The 18,602-nt window shown below is 38.3% G+C and overlaps 1 protein-coding gene across 11 annotated transcripts in view; it reads left to right on the top strand.

The window, feature by feature from the left end:
• The window catches only part of MAST4 (microtubule associated serine/threonine kinase family member 4), a gene marked incomplete at its 5' end in the record, with an annotated part of 206,005 nt that overhangs the window by 139,787 nt on the left and 47,616 nt on the right, over window positions 1–18,602 (top strand). For 7 of the 11 annotated variants that reach the window (XM_081929315.1, XM_081929314.1, XM_081929310.1 and 4 more), the window contains 7 exons: window positions 323–411; window positions 4,921–4,990; window positions 8,362–8,382; window positions 9,345–9,423; window positions 13,465–13,622; window positions 15,747–15,822; window positions 17,326–17,535. In XM_081929315.1, the coding sequence (XP_081785441.1) occupies window positions 323–411; window positions 4,921–4,990; window positions 8,362–8,382; window positions 9,345–9,423; window positions 13,465–13,622; window positions 15,747–15,822; window positions 17,326–17,535 (703 nt within the window). The remainder of the gene's footprint in view (window positions 1–322; window positions 412–4,920; window positions 4,991–8,361; window positions 8,383–9,344; window positions 9,424–13,464; window positions 13,623–15,746; window positions 15,823–17,325; window positions 17,536–18,602) is intronic. The other 4 variants (XM_081929316.1, XM_081929313.1, XM_081929320.1 and 1 more) reach the window with 1 other exon arrangement.

Genomic DNA, 18,602 nt, shown 5'->3' with positions numbered 1-18,602 from the left:
TTATGTATTATAAATAAGACTGTTGTTCTGTATCAGATAAAATGTCAGTGTTAATAGTGTAATGTCATAGTGGCAGGTGGATTTCTTTGGGGATAATATCTGCATTAAAATTGTGGTTATAATTAACCTTAATGCATTTTCTCCTGCTGATATATGGGATATAACTCATTTAACATTCAGTGTGTGGTATAATTCTAGGGTTTCTCCCCTCCCCTGAATTCAGAATGCTTATCACAAGATAGTAATTCTGAGTTAAATAGAGGGTTGGGATGCTACATATTTGAACCATTTGTACTTTAAGTATTCTTTTCTCTTCCTACAGTTGCCGGACAAGTAACCGAAAAAGTTTGATATGCAATGGACAGTCCCCAGCTATGCCCCGGCCCCATTCGCCACTTTCAGCTCATGCAGGTAAATTCCACTGTTTCCATAGACTTAAGAGAGAAATATTGTAGTCTGTGATTATATAAGGTGACTGGATTGGGGTACCCTAGTACTTCCAATGATCACTGTAGAACCAAGACTAGAATGAAAGTTTGAAATTTTAGTTTTTAATGCTGGTTTAAACACATTAATGGTAAGTTTTAGCAGCAGCAACACCAGAAAATTCCTTAGGTATCAAAGTCCAGAGGAAATAAAAAGCTATTTGCCTGGTGCTCAGACCAGACAAATTTCATTAAAAAGGTGCTGCAACAGAGAAGGCCATCCCTCTGGTCCTTGCCCACCTCATTTCAAATAGCAGAGACACTGAAAATTATTTGCAGATTATTGCTGTACATAGACAGGTTGATGAGTAAACTAATCTTTCTCTAGGTCCCAGTGGCGTAGCGTGGGTTGTCAGCACCCGGGGCAAGGCAAGTAATTTGCACCCCCTAACCCGTGGATTTGCGCCCCCTAACCCTAACCCCCAGATGCGCCCAGCCCCCCGTGCACCCCCCACGCTACGCCACTGCTAGGTCCTCAGTCTTAACAGTGTTTCACAGGAAAAAACACCAGCATGTGGAGGTGGGGGTGGGAATAAAGGTATCACCAGGTTGTGGATCTGACATTTTCACAAAAAACCCTTTGGTTTTAAGTGATTTTCAATTTGCATTTGTATAGAAAAAAGATTCTACATAGCTGATCGCACGCATAATATCTGATCACAAATATATTTTCATTTCCATTCACAGTTAGCGCCTAAATAATTGATACTGGTTCCTAAAATGGAACTGTTTTTCCAGCTCTGGGTTGAAAACTTCATGCACATAAAATGCTCAGTTCACACAATTCAAATGAAAGAAATGAGAGACAGCAGTGTCATATAGAAATACATTTAAGCAAAGAATGGAGTCTTTAAGCATTAACATAAAACATGAGGACAGAAGGAGAGACAAGAAAATAACATTATGGTTGTAATTTTAAAGCAATTGTACTATGACAGAACTTCTCTGAAACATGAATACTTGATAAGTTACACATTGATTTCACTGCAAATCTTACTAAAGTTTACCAAATCAAAATGCCTATACAACAAAATTATATACCAGAAATATATTTACAGTTTAGGAACTGTCATTTTCCAGTCCTGATTTTATGCTTTTTTTCATTAGGAGACATATTATAGACCAACTGAAATATGCAATACAGATAAATTGTAGTACTGTACTGACAGCCACCAACATTTCTGTAGGTTTAAATTTTCCCAAACACTCTTTCCCAGGGGCTTGTTTGGAGACATTGAATTGAAAGTTTTCTTCAAAGCAAGCCTGCTGCTAGTGCAACAAGGCCACTTAGTGAAAAATTAACATTTTCCTTTCAGAAAGTGCATGTTCTGATAGATAATCAGATAAAAGAGATAGGAAACTTTCCTGTAGTGAGTTCTGTTATCTTCTGGGATCATCTACATTTAATCAAGCTCTTGTAGGTCCTCAGCAACATATTCTGAAACCTTTTCCCACATAAATCATCTGGCAGTTTCTTGGAAAATTATTTTTCTGCCATCTGCAGCATAGTTACATTCTAGGGTGTCAAAACAGAGACAATAGCTTCCTGGATAGTTGCCTGAATTATAAAATTTGCCAGATTACTACAAACTAATAAATTTGAGTAGTTACTAGTATATTTTATGACTATGATGATAAATGCGGATAGGCATTAAAGAGAGTTGTCAAGTGGTAACAACAAGGTTTCTAACTGATCCTGTGTATAATCTAAAAGATCAGTTATTATTAATCTCCCTTAGTACTGTCTGTGTATCAAAACACTTGTTCCAGGCACTAAAGCACAGCAATAATCTGTAGTCAGTGTAATAGTTGCTCTCTCAGAGTTCTTCAGGATTTCTGAAGCTCTTCATTCTGAATATATTCACATAATGCAACATGTATGCAACACAGCTCCTAATATTTTGCCATTAAATACAGTATTTTGAAATACTGATTACTCGCTCTCAGTGTTTGCCTTTCCCTGGAGAGTGTAGTGTTAATTATATAACGCCTGACCCTACCAATCAGGTTTACTTTATCTGGCCAGAAACGTCAGTAGTAGTCTCGACAGCAAATGAAATATGTGAAAGCTGAAACAGCCAGCAAAATCCCTGAGAACAGCAGGATTTGAGTAATAAGGAAGCAGTGCACATATGGGCAGAGAATTAACTGGCACTGGTTGTCATTTGAAAGCCTCTCAGGTATTGACTTGCAGATAGGTGAATGAGTACTGAGAGAAATGCTGTGAGTGGTGAAGGTCATAGATGAGACTCCAGTTGCTTTTCTGAAATGCCACACCTTAAATCGTGGCAGCAGTATGATTCCTATTCCTATTGTCTCTGGGTTTTCTTGCCGTCTGTTTGAGTTATTTGAATGCTTAAACGAGTCAGCTGTGCAACATGCTGTGAACTCTTTTGCATCTAAATATTGAGTTTAGTGACTGGCAAAGGCAATAAAGTTTTAAAAGAAAATCAATATATTCAGCAAAAGCAAATCTTCAGCTGTAGGGATGTGTGTTCTTCCAAGCATCTTCCTCATAAGATTTCTGCTTAAGATCTATTTGCCCCAAGAGTTCAAGACAAGATTTTCTAGTGAAGTGTGGGCTGATTTACCAACTTTCCCCTTCAGAGGTGGACCCCCAGTTAGGATGGTCAAACCCCCAAAGCTTATGGATTCTGATGGATTCCGGACCATTCTGGGGTTTTTTTCTGGTGGATAAAGCTGGTGATCCTTCTGAGGCCCTCATCTTGCTGTGAAATGGCATGATGCAAAGGGCCATAAGTACAATCACTCCTGAGTGTCCTCTCTGAGAATATGGAACACATTCTCTGCCCCTGGTATATTGGGAAGAGATGTGCTATGAAACAGGCTAAACAGTGTAGAACACAGGTGGTGAATGCCCTGCTATGAAGAAAACCAAATGTGTGTTGGAGCACATAACCATGTGGGCAGTGAGCAGGGCCACCTTTGCTGCTTCCATCACTTCATTGCGCAACCAGGCATTAGAGCCCTTCAGGGTGGACCATAGAGTGTCGACACCAAATTGGTTAATGGAGCCCGGAACACCTCTGAGATTTGCTTTGATGACCAAAATTAATCTTGAGGAATGACTATAATAGAATAATTATACAGTAGTTGAATAATTAACATTTTCCAGTAGAACTCTAGTGTTGATTATGACCACTGGTTAATTACTGTTTAAGCATCTGCAGTGCATCACTCTTTAGTACACACACTGGATAATTATTTGCTACCTTTAAAACTAAATAATGTTGTCAAATAGAAAAAGACAAACCTTGCATGCAATAACTCAGCTTTATTTCCTTGAACAGTGTAATCTTGTTTCTATATATTGGACTGTGTGCTTATCAGAAACCTAGTGGGTTGTGTGTTTCTCTAGAAAGATTATTATGTATTTCTTGACAGACACCACTGCTCATAAAAAGAACATTCTTGCTTGTGTCGCCTTTACGTTTCCCCTGTAGACAGACCACATGCTCTAATTATGCATGCTGAGAGGCAGGCTGGAATAGTGGTGAACTTTCCCTCAACAGCTGCCTGCCAAGCTTTCTCAGTGTTCAGCAGCAGGTTGAGTGGTCTAATGTGAGAAAGTAACAAGGCCCCAAAGGAAATGTTCTCTTCACAATGAGCAGACACATCTTCATATCATTCAAGATCACCTCCCCATGCCTTGGTCTTGCCAGTCCTGGGAATAACTTTCTATCTAATTTTCATGGTTTGCTTGTTGGCATATAGAATGGTTTTTAAAAGGGGAGGGGGGGCAAGAAAAATGTTGAGAAATAACATTTTTAAACTGTGGATATCAGTGTTTATTGCAAATGGCCTTAAATGCTGATATATTGAGAACAGATATATACATATTTTATATACTTTTTTAATAAAAGCAGTTTCAGTATTAATATTCTGCCCCCCAAACAGAAATATTTCTGTATCTGTGGTGAACTAATTTTGGTTGAGATGATGTAATTTATGTCTTTTGTGTTCTCATTTTGTATTTTTATGTTATATATTACGTTTTTATGTTATATTTAAATATTTAGATGAAGGGTGGTATACAAATTCAAGGAATAAAATAATAAACACATAAAAATATATATTGAGAGAACCACAGATAGATAGCAAGATGGAAGTTAAGAGTCTGGCTTCCATTTTATTTACATTTTAGATAATTATATTTTATTTACTTACTTACTTTACATGCCACTCCATAACAAAAGCAGTCAAGGCAGCACTGGGCGAGCCAATGTATATGGCTGGAATAGAATTTGAAGGTTACACTATTTGACCAACTTTGTCATAAAGCACGATACACATTAAGTGCTATACAAACAAATGATAATCAGAGCAAAATAGGTTTCTGAGGATTTTCACTGAGTCTAACTATGATTGTATGACACTTTAAATAATTTTCTTACTTTCTTCTGTTTCTCACCAGGGAGCAGTCCTCAAGATAGCCCTAGAAATTTTTCTCCTAGTGCCTCAGCCCACTTTTCTTTTGCACGAAGGTAGGATGGGTTTGTGTGTATTTGATGTGTCATAATTAATAGTTGGGAATCATGCTTCGCTTTGGATTTATGCATTTATAATATGCTGGTGGAGGTAAGAAACACCAATATATGTTGCATTAAAATGCAATTCAATTTATAATAGTCTTCATAACTTGCTTCTTGATACTGCTAATTTCTTGCAATATCTAAAGTTCATTCATATAAGAACCAGGATTATCACCTTTCCCCCTTCCTTCATAGTAATTTAATTTAACTTAACTTAATTTAATTTTAAAAAGACTAGAAAACACGTATAGAATTTACAGCGGCCTGTAATCCAGCCTTTGCAAAACTGTACTAGTGAATTATAGGAGCCCAGAATTGTAGAGTTGGAAAGGACCTTGAGGGGCATCTAGTTCAACCCTACATTGCAGGAATCCCACCTTGATCAGATGGCCATACAACCTCTGCTTAAAAACATCAAAGGAAGGAGAGTCCATCACTTCTCATGATAGGTATCAGTACATTCTAAAACCTTCCACTCATAAACTGGTATGTGCTATTTCATGCGGCATCTTGAGAGAGAGTCCTTTGACTTCAAACTAGCTCTTCCACAACTGTAATGATACGTGTGTTGTTATGGGAAATACTGAAGGAGTTATCTACCTCAGTGATTTCCAAAACCAGTTTCCTACTACACTGAAAGGAGCCAACTGGGGTGGAGTACAGTATGGGAATCTGTCAAAAGAGATTGTCACTACATTGTCATTCTGCAGAACTATTAATTAAGCCACAATGCTGTGTGGTGAGTCACCCAGAGAAGAGCTGCCATTGTTGATTAGGGCGACTCTACTGATGAAGATGCCCCTAGCAGAACGAAACCCAGAAAATACAACAGAGTGAAAGTTGTGTTAGAAGAAGAGTGGATCCTGCCTCATCTGGCATAGTACCTCACAAAGGTGTTCCTGGGTTTTGTCTACCCAGGAACACCTTTGTGAGGATTAATTTTTGTATAGTTCTTGGAAGATGCATTTGTGATTGTATAGTACTGTTGCATCCGTATAAGTGATCTGTTGGTCACCTGAAGTATTTGACTAATCCGAAGCATAGGATTACAATTACTTGTGAATACATTGCGGGTTGGTTAATGGGTACTCATCAGAAAATGAACCCATTCTATATTAAGGAAACCAGTGGTTTCTTAAAAAAAGTTATCTGAAGCATGCACAGATAACCAATGTAGCTGATATGTAGCGTGAAGTTCAAATGCTACACCTTCCTCCCCACCTGTCTCGGCACCCATAAATAGATGTGAAAATAACATTAAAACTGGAATGTTCGAACATGATAATTGTCAAATGTTGGACAATGACCCCACTTTCTCTAGTGGATTCAGTAACCTGGGTAAGAAATCCCTCTTCTCCAAATAACTGCAGTCTCCTGCAGTTTTTGCCTATGATCCTTTCTCTTTTTATGGTGATTGGAGTGAGAAGAAAGCCACAAACCTGAATACAATTCCATTTGTCACTGCCTTATAGAAATCATATAAGTTTTAATGTTGGGAGAGACAGATGCATAAAATGTTACATCTTGATTATATACAGATTTATTTGAAAAATCTTGCAGTTTCTATTCTTTCAACATTTTCTTTAAGGATATACTATTCCTTCCCAATTTATTTTCCATCTTCTTTTCATATTTGTTCAGAAACATAAACCACTACTATGTATTTTGGAATAGCTGATTGAAAACTAATTTACATTGTGTGCCAGTTTTATACACCAGAGGAAATGCCAATAGGAAAAAAATAGAACTGTAGCATAATAAATTGAATTGATTCTCTGAGTTGTAACTGTTACCATGAGCAAAATTCAAAGCCAGGAATGCAGAAGTTACCTCTTCTTCTATTTGTACATAGGAATTGTAAAGACTAAGTTTTGCCTTGCTCATAGAATAAAACAGAGGATCTTATGCACATGTGTTTTATTGAAAGCCCAACCTAAGAGTTTGGGGAATGAAAAGTAATTGGTTCATCCTAACTTTGCTCATTTAAAAGAACTGTACATCTCAAAAATCTGAAAAAAGTCTACCTAACTACTGTCATTACCTGTTTAGGATATGTGTTTTAAATATTTAACATTATATATTTGTGCTCATAGAAATGTTTCTCTCTGAATTACTACTTTCGGCAGCAATCTATTTTTCAGTGAGGAAATAATCTGTTCTTTAGAAAGAGGTTCTCGTTCCCCCGCCTTCTAGATTAGAGCAAGTCTTACACAATGCATTTTCTTCATTGCTTTGTTTTCATAGCTTAATGAGCAAGCTAGAAGTGGCAAAGTGCCATTATACCAGCACTCCCTTCTATTTACCCCTCTGCAATATGAGTAAAATTGTCATCACTCTAGTGCATATAGTAAGGATCCTGAAATACATGTGAGGATACATCACAATATGAGACTTAGTTCTCATACCATGCAAGTGAGAAAGTTGGCAGAGCAAAAAACATAGTATGGTGACATGAAAGGGGTGATTGTCTAGTGCACAAGACCATCAGTGGTCCATTATCTTCATTTAGCTGGTCTTTGGCATGCTTGTAAAGATACAATTAAAAACATTACAGCATCTAGCACAGCACATTACAATTGCTCCAACAACTAGAAAAATTATTAAGTGGTCCACCAAGACCCTCAGCAACCAAGTGGTCCACAGGTGGAAAAATTGGGAACTATTGATCTATTCAGCACAGCAGTTGTCTTTAAAACACAACAAATTTCTAATAAGCAAAAGTTCATATCTCCTATTTCTGAATGGATTCCACTGGTTGCTCTTCTAGCCTTCTCTGGAAACGTAGCAAGACTGGCGTCTCCCTATTTCTTCATGGGAAATAGGACTTCATGGGACTTCCACTTTAGAAGTCACCTTGGTCTGACACCACTTTGTTGTAGTATTATGAAAAAGATCACCAACAGGGTGTTTGTGTAAATAGAAGCAGGTTGTTGCATTTACCAAAGTTGAGTAAAAGATAGAGAATGGGCTTTGAATAAACAACAAAGTTGCATCATTAAGTTATGTCAGGAATGGAGAACTTGAGGCCCTCCTTTATGTTGGATTCCCAACTCCCATCAGCCCCAGCTGCCATGGTTCTTGATCAGGGATTATGTGAGTTGTAACCTGACAAAATCTGGAGTACCACACATCCCCCACCCCAGAGTTGTGTCTCTTTTTACATCTATTGTAAAATTGGAAGATCTTTTGCAAAATGCCATGCAGGGTACGTCCCCATATATTTTGAAGCTGTCTATGCTGATTGTCATGCACTTATATTTAGAAAGTTGTTGTTCTACTTCTTCATTTGTTTTTTAAATATACTTTGCACAATTATAATGCAGTCATGGGCATCGAAACGAGAGGTAACTGTCACGAAAACTTACTACTCTCTTTTTGTGGTTTGTTAATTTGATTGTAAATTTCTGACTAGGATTGCCAACTGCCTAGAAACAAAGCAGCCAAGCCAGGGTTTTTCCTTTTTCTCAGAACAAGTGGGGTGGGGAAAGCTGATTAACTATTAGTTAAGCAGCACTGTGTAACCTTACTGCATACACGGGTCACATGTGTCACAAAAATGTAAAAGGCTCTCATTCACCACTGGAGCCCAGGAAGACAGCATTGAAGGAGCTCTCTTCACCATTGTGCTGGCAAGCTTATCTGCTTTGCCCCCCCCCCCCCCGGCACTGATTAGCAATCACAGAGCTATCAGTTGTGTTGGATGCAGACAGTGCATATCATGTGTATGCTATTTTCTACTTTTGTCTGTGAAACAGTTGTAGTCTCCTGTTGGACATGGATGGTAGTGCTGTAGCATAGGAATTATAAACACAGGCACTATAACTGCACATGTTACATGAGCAGAGTATTTAGGCCTCATCCAGCTGAAAATTTGAGTTGGCAGTCCTATGTCTGAATGTGGACTACATGTAGCAGAATTTGGTAAATGTTTTGTTTTACCAAAATTTATAATTTTATGAAAACGTTTAGTTTTGCAAGTCAAGCTGCTGGAATTCTTGGTGCATTTGAGATACATTTCCATGTACATTCCATTTTCTAGCCTGTCATGGTTGTGCATCGGTCTCTCCTCCATCCTGTTCCTGTTTTGCATTGTCTCTAACCGATATCCTAAAACATCCCATTCACAGTTGGATTATTTCATGTGTGTTTTTTTTAAAAAAGTGCCTTGTAAAAACACTTGCTTATGAGCTTGTCTGTATTTCCTCATGGTACACCACAACATTTCATGAATTCTACTCCAACAGTTTTTGTATAATACTGTAGTGTTAACAGTTGTCTTATGTGACTTAACTCAAATTCCCAACAGGACTGATGGACGACGTTGGTCACTGGCATCTCTCCCCTCTTCTGGCTATGGTACAAATACTCCAAGCTCAACTGTTTCAGTAAGTAACAATCAATCAATCAATCAATCAATCAACAGCTAGCTAGCTAGCTAGCTTCTGCTTGTAATATATTCTCAGATTCAGGCCCTGTAAGATTTTAAACAATAATGTAGACTTCTACTAGTATCTACAGTAGGGGTAGGGTTATAGGGAGATAGGGGGAGGCTCTATCCCAGCAATACCATCTATTAACATTTTAAAGGATTTTGATTGGATCGCCCACCCCACTATGCTTGTCAAAATATTTACTATTTTAACTTTTTCTGGCAATGAGTTCCCCCCTCCTTTCTCATAATTCATACAATAGATGCTGTCTGCTGAACGTGAATGAAAAAAAATTAAGTGCAGTGCTTGAAAACAGTTACAGGCATGCTAGCTAATAAGTAATTGTTAAGGCAGCCTCGCTGACATAATAGAGAATTTGCGCTGATCCTCTGCCCAAAAATGCTATTCAAGTAGAGCTGTATTTCTAACGAATACACTTTTTTTGTTATTGTCCCTCCTTCAACAGGCACACTGTGTGTTATAACTACTGTTGATTTCCCTTCTTTAATATAATATACAGTACAACATGATAGTATATTTTATATATGCCAGAAGGTACTTTGTATCCTCCCATAACTCATTTTCACTTTGAAATTTTTATTTAGCAGGATTCCATGCATCGCTTAGCGATAATACAAATAGTTATTTTTCCCGTTACACAGTTTGGGGCCCATTTCCCTTGGAGTAAATCCATGTTCTATTGAAGCCAATCATTTTCACTGCAAGATAGGTTTGGATGCCTGAATAATTACATATTCATATCTTGATAGGTACAACCTGGCTCTTCATACTAATTTTTAAGATTAGGTGACGTTTAGATAGCTATAAGAAAATACGAACCACAGTTAATCTACTGGTAGGCTGTTAAGAGATCACAGCATAAATTGTCATATTCTGTTATTCTTTTAAACCTTCTGGAAAATAGTTTCATGTAAACTGTTACGCTGAGGAAAATTAAGAAAAAGCCTTTGAACTATCTGTCATTGGGAAGATGGCTCTGAATAATAAACATAGATAAAATAAAAACTGACAAATTGCCAACTGGGTCCAGATGGCATTCGCCAGAGAGTTCTCAAAGAACTCAAATGTGAAATGGCTGATCTTCCAACAGAAATATGTAACTTGTCATTCAGATTAGCCTTCATACCAGAGGACTGGAAAGCAGCCAATATAACACCAATTTTAAAAAAGGCGTCCAGGGAGATCCTGGAAATTACAGGCCAATTTGCTTAACGTCTGGCCTGGGAAAACTAGCAGAAAGTATTTTTAAAGATAAGCTAGCCAAGCATATAGAAGAACAAGTCTTGCTGAAGTAGAGCTGGCATGGCTTCTGCAAGGGCAAGACCAGTTTCATGAACCTATTAGAGTTCTTTGAGATTGTGAACAAGCTCACGGGGGTGATCCAGTTGGCATAGTATACTTGGGCTTTCAAAAAGCTTTCAAGTAGGTCCCTCACCAAAGTCTCCCGAGTAAGATTAGCACTCATTGACTAAGAGGAGAGGTCCTCTTATGGGTCAGGGATTGGGTAATTAGCAGAAAACAGAGAGTAGGAATAAATGGGCAGTTCTCTGAATGGAGAAAGGGGAGTCCCCCAAGGATTGGTATTGGGACTTGTGCATTTTAACTTGTTTATAAATGAATTGAAGTTAGGGGTGAGCAGTGAGGTAGCCAAGCATGCTGATGATATCGTTCGGGTTTGTTAAAGCAAAAAAGAGATTGTGAAATGCTTCAACAGAAATGAATGGACAGTAAAACGGCAAATTCAGTTCAGTGCAAACAAGTGTAAAGTGATGCAAAACATTCTAATTTCACACACACACATATATGCTCATGTAGTCTGAACTTGTAGTGACTGACCATGAATGAGACCTTGAGGTTGTAGTGGACAGCTCAATAAAGATGTAGTTCCAGAGTGTGGCAGCTGTGAAAAAGCATTATGACAATCTCATAATGCTGTTATACAAATCTGTTGTGTGACCACAATTGAAATACTTTATACAGTTCTAGTCTCCAAATCTCAAGAAGAATATTACAGAGTCAGAAAAGATTCAGAAAAGAGCATCCAAAATGATTGAAGAGATGAAGCAATTCTCCTGTGAGGAAAGGTTGCAGCATTTGGAACTTTTTAGTTTAGAGAAAATGCAAATAGGAGGTGACATGAGAAAAGCTTATCAGATTATGTATAACATGGAGGAGATAGGTAGAGAAAAATGTTTCTGCCTCCTTCTTATTAAACCAGAACTTATGAACATCTATTGAAGCTGAATATTGGGAGATTCAGGACAGATAAAGGAAAGTGTTTATTCACACAGTGCACATTTAAACTGTGGACCTATGGGCACCAACTTAGATGGCTTTAAAAGAGGATTAGATAAATTTATGGAGAAGAAGGCTATCAGTGGCTATAAGTCGTGATGGTTATGCTTTACCTCTTCCGTCAGAGGCACTATGCCTATGAAAACCAGTTGCTGGCAATTGTAGGTGGGCAGAGTGCTGTTGCGCTCGGGTCCTCCTTGCAGGCTACCCACAGGGCGTGGAGGAGCTTGGGCTCTCAAATTTCAGCAGCGCCCTGTACAACACCCAAAACTGGCGTTCCCTACCTCTCATATTCCATTCTAAATCATAGTTGTGGCATTCATTCCCAAGGCTCCAGGCCTAGTGTGACCAAACCAGTCACACTCTCCTAAATCTGCCACAGCCTTGTGGTTGGCCACTACATGAACAGGATGCTGGACTATAAGGGCCAGTGATGCGATCCAGCATGACTCTTCTCACACTTCTTAAGCAGGCATAGGCAAACCTGGCCCTCTAGATATTTTGGGACTACAATTCTCATCATCCCTGACCGCTGATCCCGTTAGCTAGGGATGATGGGAGTTGTAGTACCAAAACATCTGGAGGGCCGAGTTTGCCTATGCCTGTTCTTAACTGATCAATCTGAAGCTGTCAGCACAAATCACTTAACTTAAGGATTGTATGTAAGCATAGGTAAGGTAAAATTAATAGAAAACTCCTTTGCTCATTGCTTTTTTATCCTAGATCTTAAACAAAGAGGATAGCATTTCAAAAGAAAATCTATTCATAGTAATATTCAAGCAAGCAACTATTTTGGTCTTCAAGATTTATACAGATGTTTGCTTTGTGAATCTGAATAATTGACTGAACACATGCTTGGATACTGGATAGAAAATTTCAGTAAGGCATTTCTCCAGAAAGGTGAAGTATTGCTGCCTCGGGATTTAGAAGCAGCAGCAACCTGTTAGAAGGAAACTAACTGTTCCTCCCCATCATGTGTTCCTTCTGCAAAGCAAATGTGCCTCTTTACTACACCAAAGTAAATATCCATGTAGGAAAGTGCATTAAGTGGAGTGATTCTGGAACATAGGAATATAGAAAGCTTCCTTATACCAAGCCAGTCCATCAAGCTCAGTAACGTTGACTCTCACTGACAGCAGCATTTGAAGGTTTCCAGTAGGAGTTATTCCCAGCTCTACATGGAAAACACCAGGGGTTGAACCTGGGACTTTTCATATGCAAAGGATGTGCTCTACCACTGTGCTATAAGCCTTCCTCAAAATTGCTTCTGAAAATTGCTTCTGTAACTTTCCAACGCATCATCTTGATAAGTCACCTTCTGCACCAAATTATCTTTAAAGTTGCATTACAGCACAGCAAATCAAAAAGGATAGCTGTAGTTAATGGATGATCATGTTATACTAGTTTCATACATATGCTTAGCAGTTTTGTCTGTTTTAAATCCAAGGGCTGAGAGAATACACAGGAAGGGTCCTTGAAATTGCAAGGCTGTATCTGTACAGATGCATATAAAGTGTTTGTATGATGTTATTGCTTCTGTAATCTCTTAAAGGTTGCATTTTTATTTTCTGTGTTCAGAAAGTTTAGGAATAAGGAAGTTATTCTGTGTACAATCCAGACAAATGTTTGACATGACTTTAGGGTTATGGTACGAATTTATCTTCCACATGTTTATTGCAGTCATCCTGTTCCTCCCAAGAGAAGTTGCACCAGTTACCATACCAACCAACTCCAGACGAACTACATTTTTTGTCTAAACATTTCTGTGCCACTGAAAGCATTGCCAGTGATAATAGATGTAGGACCACTCAAATGCGGCCACGATCCAGAAGCCTGAGGTGGGTTGACCTGCCAGGAAATTGAAATGATACCTTCATGTGGAAACTCATGAGAAACTATACTTTTTATGCACGTTACTATAACATTGTTTTATATTTTGTTACCTTGTTTAAAAGCATTTCTAAATCTCTTAATATATTGGGCAGTCTTCATGAATGTAAAACATGAAAAACAATAAAGCAAAACAATAAATACGGAGATTCAAAACATACGAAAGGGTCCAAAATTGTGTGTCAGGGAAAGTCTGGATAAAACGGTATGTTGTTTTTGTTGTTGTTGTGCTTGTACTAATGTTTGAATTGCAGTAAAATATAGAGCTAATTGTGTCTTATGCTTTTTTTAAAAAAATTAGTTTTCAAATGGTCTTCCACTAGCCTCGCCCTTAGAAATGTGAAATCATGACCTTCACAATTAAGTTTATAATTTTCATTTCAGTTGCTTCCTAGCTTAATAATCTTCAAAATGTTCTCAGTATATCTATTGAAAAGATTGAAAATGTGCTGCGTGGCAACATAAATTATTCAGAATTCCTACCATCACAAAAAGTATTTAGTTTAAATTTCTTCCTCTTCCAAAATTCTGAGTACATTATGGTGATTAATAAAAAAGCTACATTCACAATCTGTAGAGAATTAGACTACTTGTTGAGAAACCAAATTATAGGGTGATAGGTTTGCTCTTTTCAAGAGTTTGAAGTTCTCTTGTTCTCAGTAGAGGTGAAGCTTGTCAACAAAGAGAAAGAAATATACGTGATCTTTTCATTTGTTCAGAACTAAATCAAAATATTTAAGGCATTAGTTTAATATAAAGCCAGTGTCTCCAGAAACTACAACTTGCAGAGATTTCCTGCCTTAGCTCCATAGATTGAAATGTTACATTCTTCTGATTCCCAGTTACATGAGAAGGATTAATTTTATTCTGACCTGTGTTGCATATATCCTGGAGGCTGTGGTCACTCTCTAGATTTAATGAAACAGCAGCTCCATATGAAAAAACAGTGAGTTGTAGTGTTAGTGTCAGCGTAAACAAGTCAGTCTAATGTAAATGGGCACTTTGCTCCTCTTGTACCACCCCCACTCCTTAATTTCCCTTAGCCATATAGAGGCTTGAGAGGGGACAAAATGCAGTAAGCAAATACATTCTGGATGAAGTAGAAGGAGGACAGTAGCTGGTAGAACCTGTCTAGAGTGACATAGCTGGTGCGCAAGAGTCACAACTGGGTCCTGTTATTCAGAGATCAGTAGGCTCTGTTGCATAAAATGGAATTCTCCAATAGTCAACATGTATATTTATCCTGAAATTCTGTGTCTTTTACACAGTCCCCCAACCCCCCAATGAAAACGCAGTGCAACTACATTACATTATATTTCATTATATTACATTACATCTTACAGAATTTGGCCACAGGCCTAACAAAACAGAGCAGAGATTCTACTTTAAAGATAGTTGATGAGGATTTAGTGATATGTGTGTATTAGAACCTGTTTTCCCAGTTCATGTAAACCTGCTTTATATAGTTTTAGAACCCGCAGAAATTATTTTGATACAAGTGGCCTATCAGGTGCCTAGCCTTAGGAAATACATACTCGCTCGTTCTTCGTTTCTTATAAAGTAGGAAAGGTGGAAGCAGCCTTTTGCATCTGCAGTATTTAGGAATGAGTTCAAAAATATTGTGCCCCTCAGACTAGCAAATGCATCATTAATTAAGTTAGTCTTAAAATGTCACAAGACACTGTTGATTTTGCTGCAGCAAAACTAACATGCCTACACCTCTGGAAACAGGGAGTGGACTGACTCCCAGCTCTTGAAAACATTGTTTTTATCAGTTTACAAAAAAGCATGTTCAGAGATCAAGCTGGCTGACATGGCAAGGTACAGGGGACAGGACAGAAAACCAGGTTGGAGGGTTGACTAGAATGGAGTATTGCAGAGGAAGGCATGGCAGACAGACTAGAACAGTGACTAAGACCTCTTCACTCTGCCACATTTTGTTGCAGCCCCCCCTTGTCCTGTAGTAATAATAATACTGACTGCCTACAGAAGAGAGTACATAAATTATAGACCTCATTTTCAGGTCATTCAGTACAAGATCCAAGGGATGATTGGTTTTGCTTTACTTGCAGCCCTGGACGTTCTCCTGCCTGCTGTGACCATGAAATCATTATGATGAACCATGTATACAAAGAAAGATTCCCAAAGGTAAAGATGAATATTCACTGCATTCTAAAGCTGATTTGATAAGAAATCTGTGTTCTAAAAAAAGGTGTTCTGTTATATTTGGTATATCAGATTAATTTAAGCCAAAAATGCTATCATAAAGCAACAATATTCTTTAAAATATTTGTCAGCTGATCTGTCTCAGAAACAATCATGCCAAAGTTGCATTATAGTTCTCGTCGCTTTCCAAAAAGCTTTGGTTTTATGGTAACAGTTACACAGGGTACATAACTTTCTAGAAGGTTCTTTGGCAGTGTAAGATGCAATGACAGGACACAGAGCCCAGATAATTCCTTGCAAATACATAGAATCCTGGTGGAAGCAGCATCTATAACTTTGTGGAAGCAACTTTTGCAAGTGTGTGCTTTAGAAATATATGTTTATTTTTAGTGTAGATATTATTAGTATTGAATTATCAGAGTAACAGGGCTTTTTGTGATTGCTGTACAATTATGAAATGGAATTGCTCTAGCATTCAGGAAGACCCATGTCTTAATTTTAAAAAGGAGGTTTTAAAAACCTGTCTTTTCTCAAAACATTTGATTTGTGCATTGGTGAGTTAACTGCATTTAACTGGAGTATGGTTGTTACTGCTTTATGCTAGTGGTTTTAATGTTGTTTGTTTCGCTGACTTGACTATGTGCTTTAAAAGGTTTTATAATGTACTACATTCCATTTTGTGGAGGATTTTCTCTAAAGAGAGTATAAATCTCTTTTAAAAATGCCAGGTCGTTTGAAAGAGGGATAAAATTTTACCTCTTTCTACAGCCCAGTTTGCACACCACATTAAACCATAGTTTAAAAGAAGGTGATTTGATGTGAATGAGCAGTGTGCTGTTGTATGCTGGTCAAAAGTTTTCATGATACTCTTTCCCCACTCCTTCTGAACTGTAGCTAAAACAAGCTAAAGTGGTTACTTCTGGTGGTTTGTTTGGAGGAAACAAACCACAAGCCCCTGCTTTGGACTACATGACAAGTCAGACTCTGGCTGGTTTTGTCCTCTGTGTGGTAGCAGCACAAACAGGAGAGGAGTGCCACAAGAACTTTTGAGTAACGTACACAAGCACATTGCTTGTTCACATTAAACCATAGTTGGTTTTAAACTATGTTTTCATGTAACGTGAAAGCCAGGCTTGTATGTATGGCGTATATGATCACCATCTGTGGCCTTTTTAGAAATGGGCAGGATATGTATTTAAATAAATTTATTAAAGATTTCCTTTGATTACAAAAGTACATGCATTGTCTCTTTTTAATGCATTTCTTTATTCTCCTATTTGGGGGTTGTTGCCTGGTTGGTTTGTTGGTTGTAAGTTGCTTTATCCCTGGGGAAGATAAAGCAACTATCCAATCAATCAATCAATCAATCAATCAAGTAAGTTTACAGGTTCAATAAACTTCTATTTTGTCTTGCAAGGATTTTAATTTAAATCTTAAGTATGTTTAATAGCTTCTTGATTAAACCCATAAAACTTATTTTGATAGGCTACTGCTCAGATGGAAGAGCGACTTCAGGAGATTATCACCAACCACTCTCCTGATAACGTCCTTCCCTTGGCAGATGGAGTTCTCAGTTTCACCCACCACCAGATCATTGAGCTGGCTCGTGATTGCTTGGATAAATCTCATCAGGGCCTCATCACCTCACGATACTTCTTTGAGTTACAGCACAAATTGGATAAGCTCCTACAAGAGGTATGAACCACATAAATACAGTTTAGAAATTGCTGAGTTATGTTAGTTGAAGAAAATGCAGCTCTGGAGATATTTATGGCAACTGACCTATAAAAATAAATACATAAGACATGTACAGCTCTTTAAGTGGGTCTGGTCAGTTCAGTGACCTTCGCGGTTGTCTAAGGGACCTTAAAGCATATGACTATATAATTGGTATATGAAGTATCTGAAAGCTAGCTTATTTTATCCTAGAATGTAACTTAGGCAGTCCCTCTGTGCCTCAGATGAAATAGTCTTATACTCTCCTCTGTTGTAGACAAAAGGAATATTATATCCAAGTTAAATTTTGTCCAGTCTAATAATTTCCGCTAATTTTATCCAATCTAGTAATAATTGTGTGATTAAGGAAAAGCTATACAAAAGAATGTGAATGTGAAATTCATTAGACTTGCAGAAGGCATTGAAAATCTGCATTACATGTACCAAGCCCTTCCACCAGCCAGATTTCCTCTTAGTATATTTCACTCTTTCTCCTTGGGTAAGAAAGCCTCCTCCATCCACCATGTTGGCAAGGTGGCTCAAAGTGTATAATTGTATCATTCATTTGCCTCCACCCATCAAGAGTTTTGCTCATTCAGCAAGAGCAGCAGCATTTTCCTTAAATGTGCCTCTGCAGAAAGTCAATCAGTTGGCTACATGGGTTAGTCCCAGTATCTCTTTAAGCCTTATAAGGTGGATTTTTATGCTTTGGCCAATACAGCATTCATGATACATGTCTTATAACAGGGGTCAGCAAAGTATTTGTGGCTTGGGCTGGTTCTCAGTCCTGCAGATGCTGTGGTGGGCTGAAGTGTTTGCGCACGCACACGCAAACACTACTTCTTGTGCTCCTTCTGGTGCGGAGGAGGTGTTTGCAGCTTCCCATTGGCTGCAGGAGCTTCCTGCAGTCAATGGGAAGCTGGCTAGCATCGCGGAAGGTGGTCCCTGCTCTGTTCCGCGCTGGTTTAGTGTGGCACACGGGAGCCGACCAAGCGGGTGGCGGGGGTCCATGGGCCGGTTAAACAACCCCCATGGGCCACTTGTAG

Source organism: Podarcis melisellensis (assembly GCF_964234715.1).
Source record: "Podarcis melisellensis genome assembly, chromosome: 11".
Taxonomy (NCBI): domain Eukaryota; kingdom Metazoa; phylum Chordata; class Lepidosauria; order Squamata; family Lacertidae; genus Podarcis; species Podarcis melisellensis.
The sequence above is the reverse complement of the archived record's forward strand: the minus strand, read 5'-3'. Positions and strand labels throughout refer to the sequence as shown.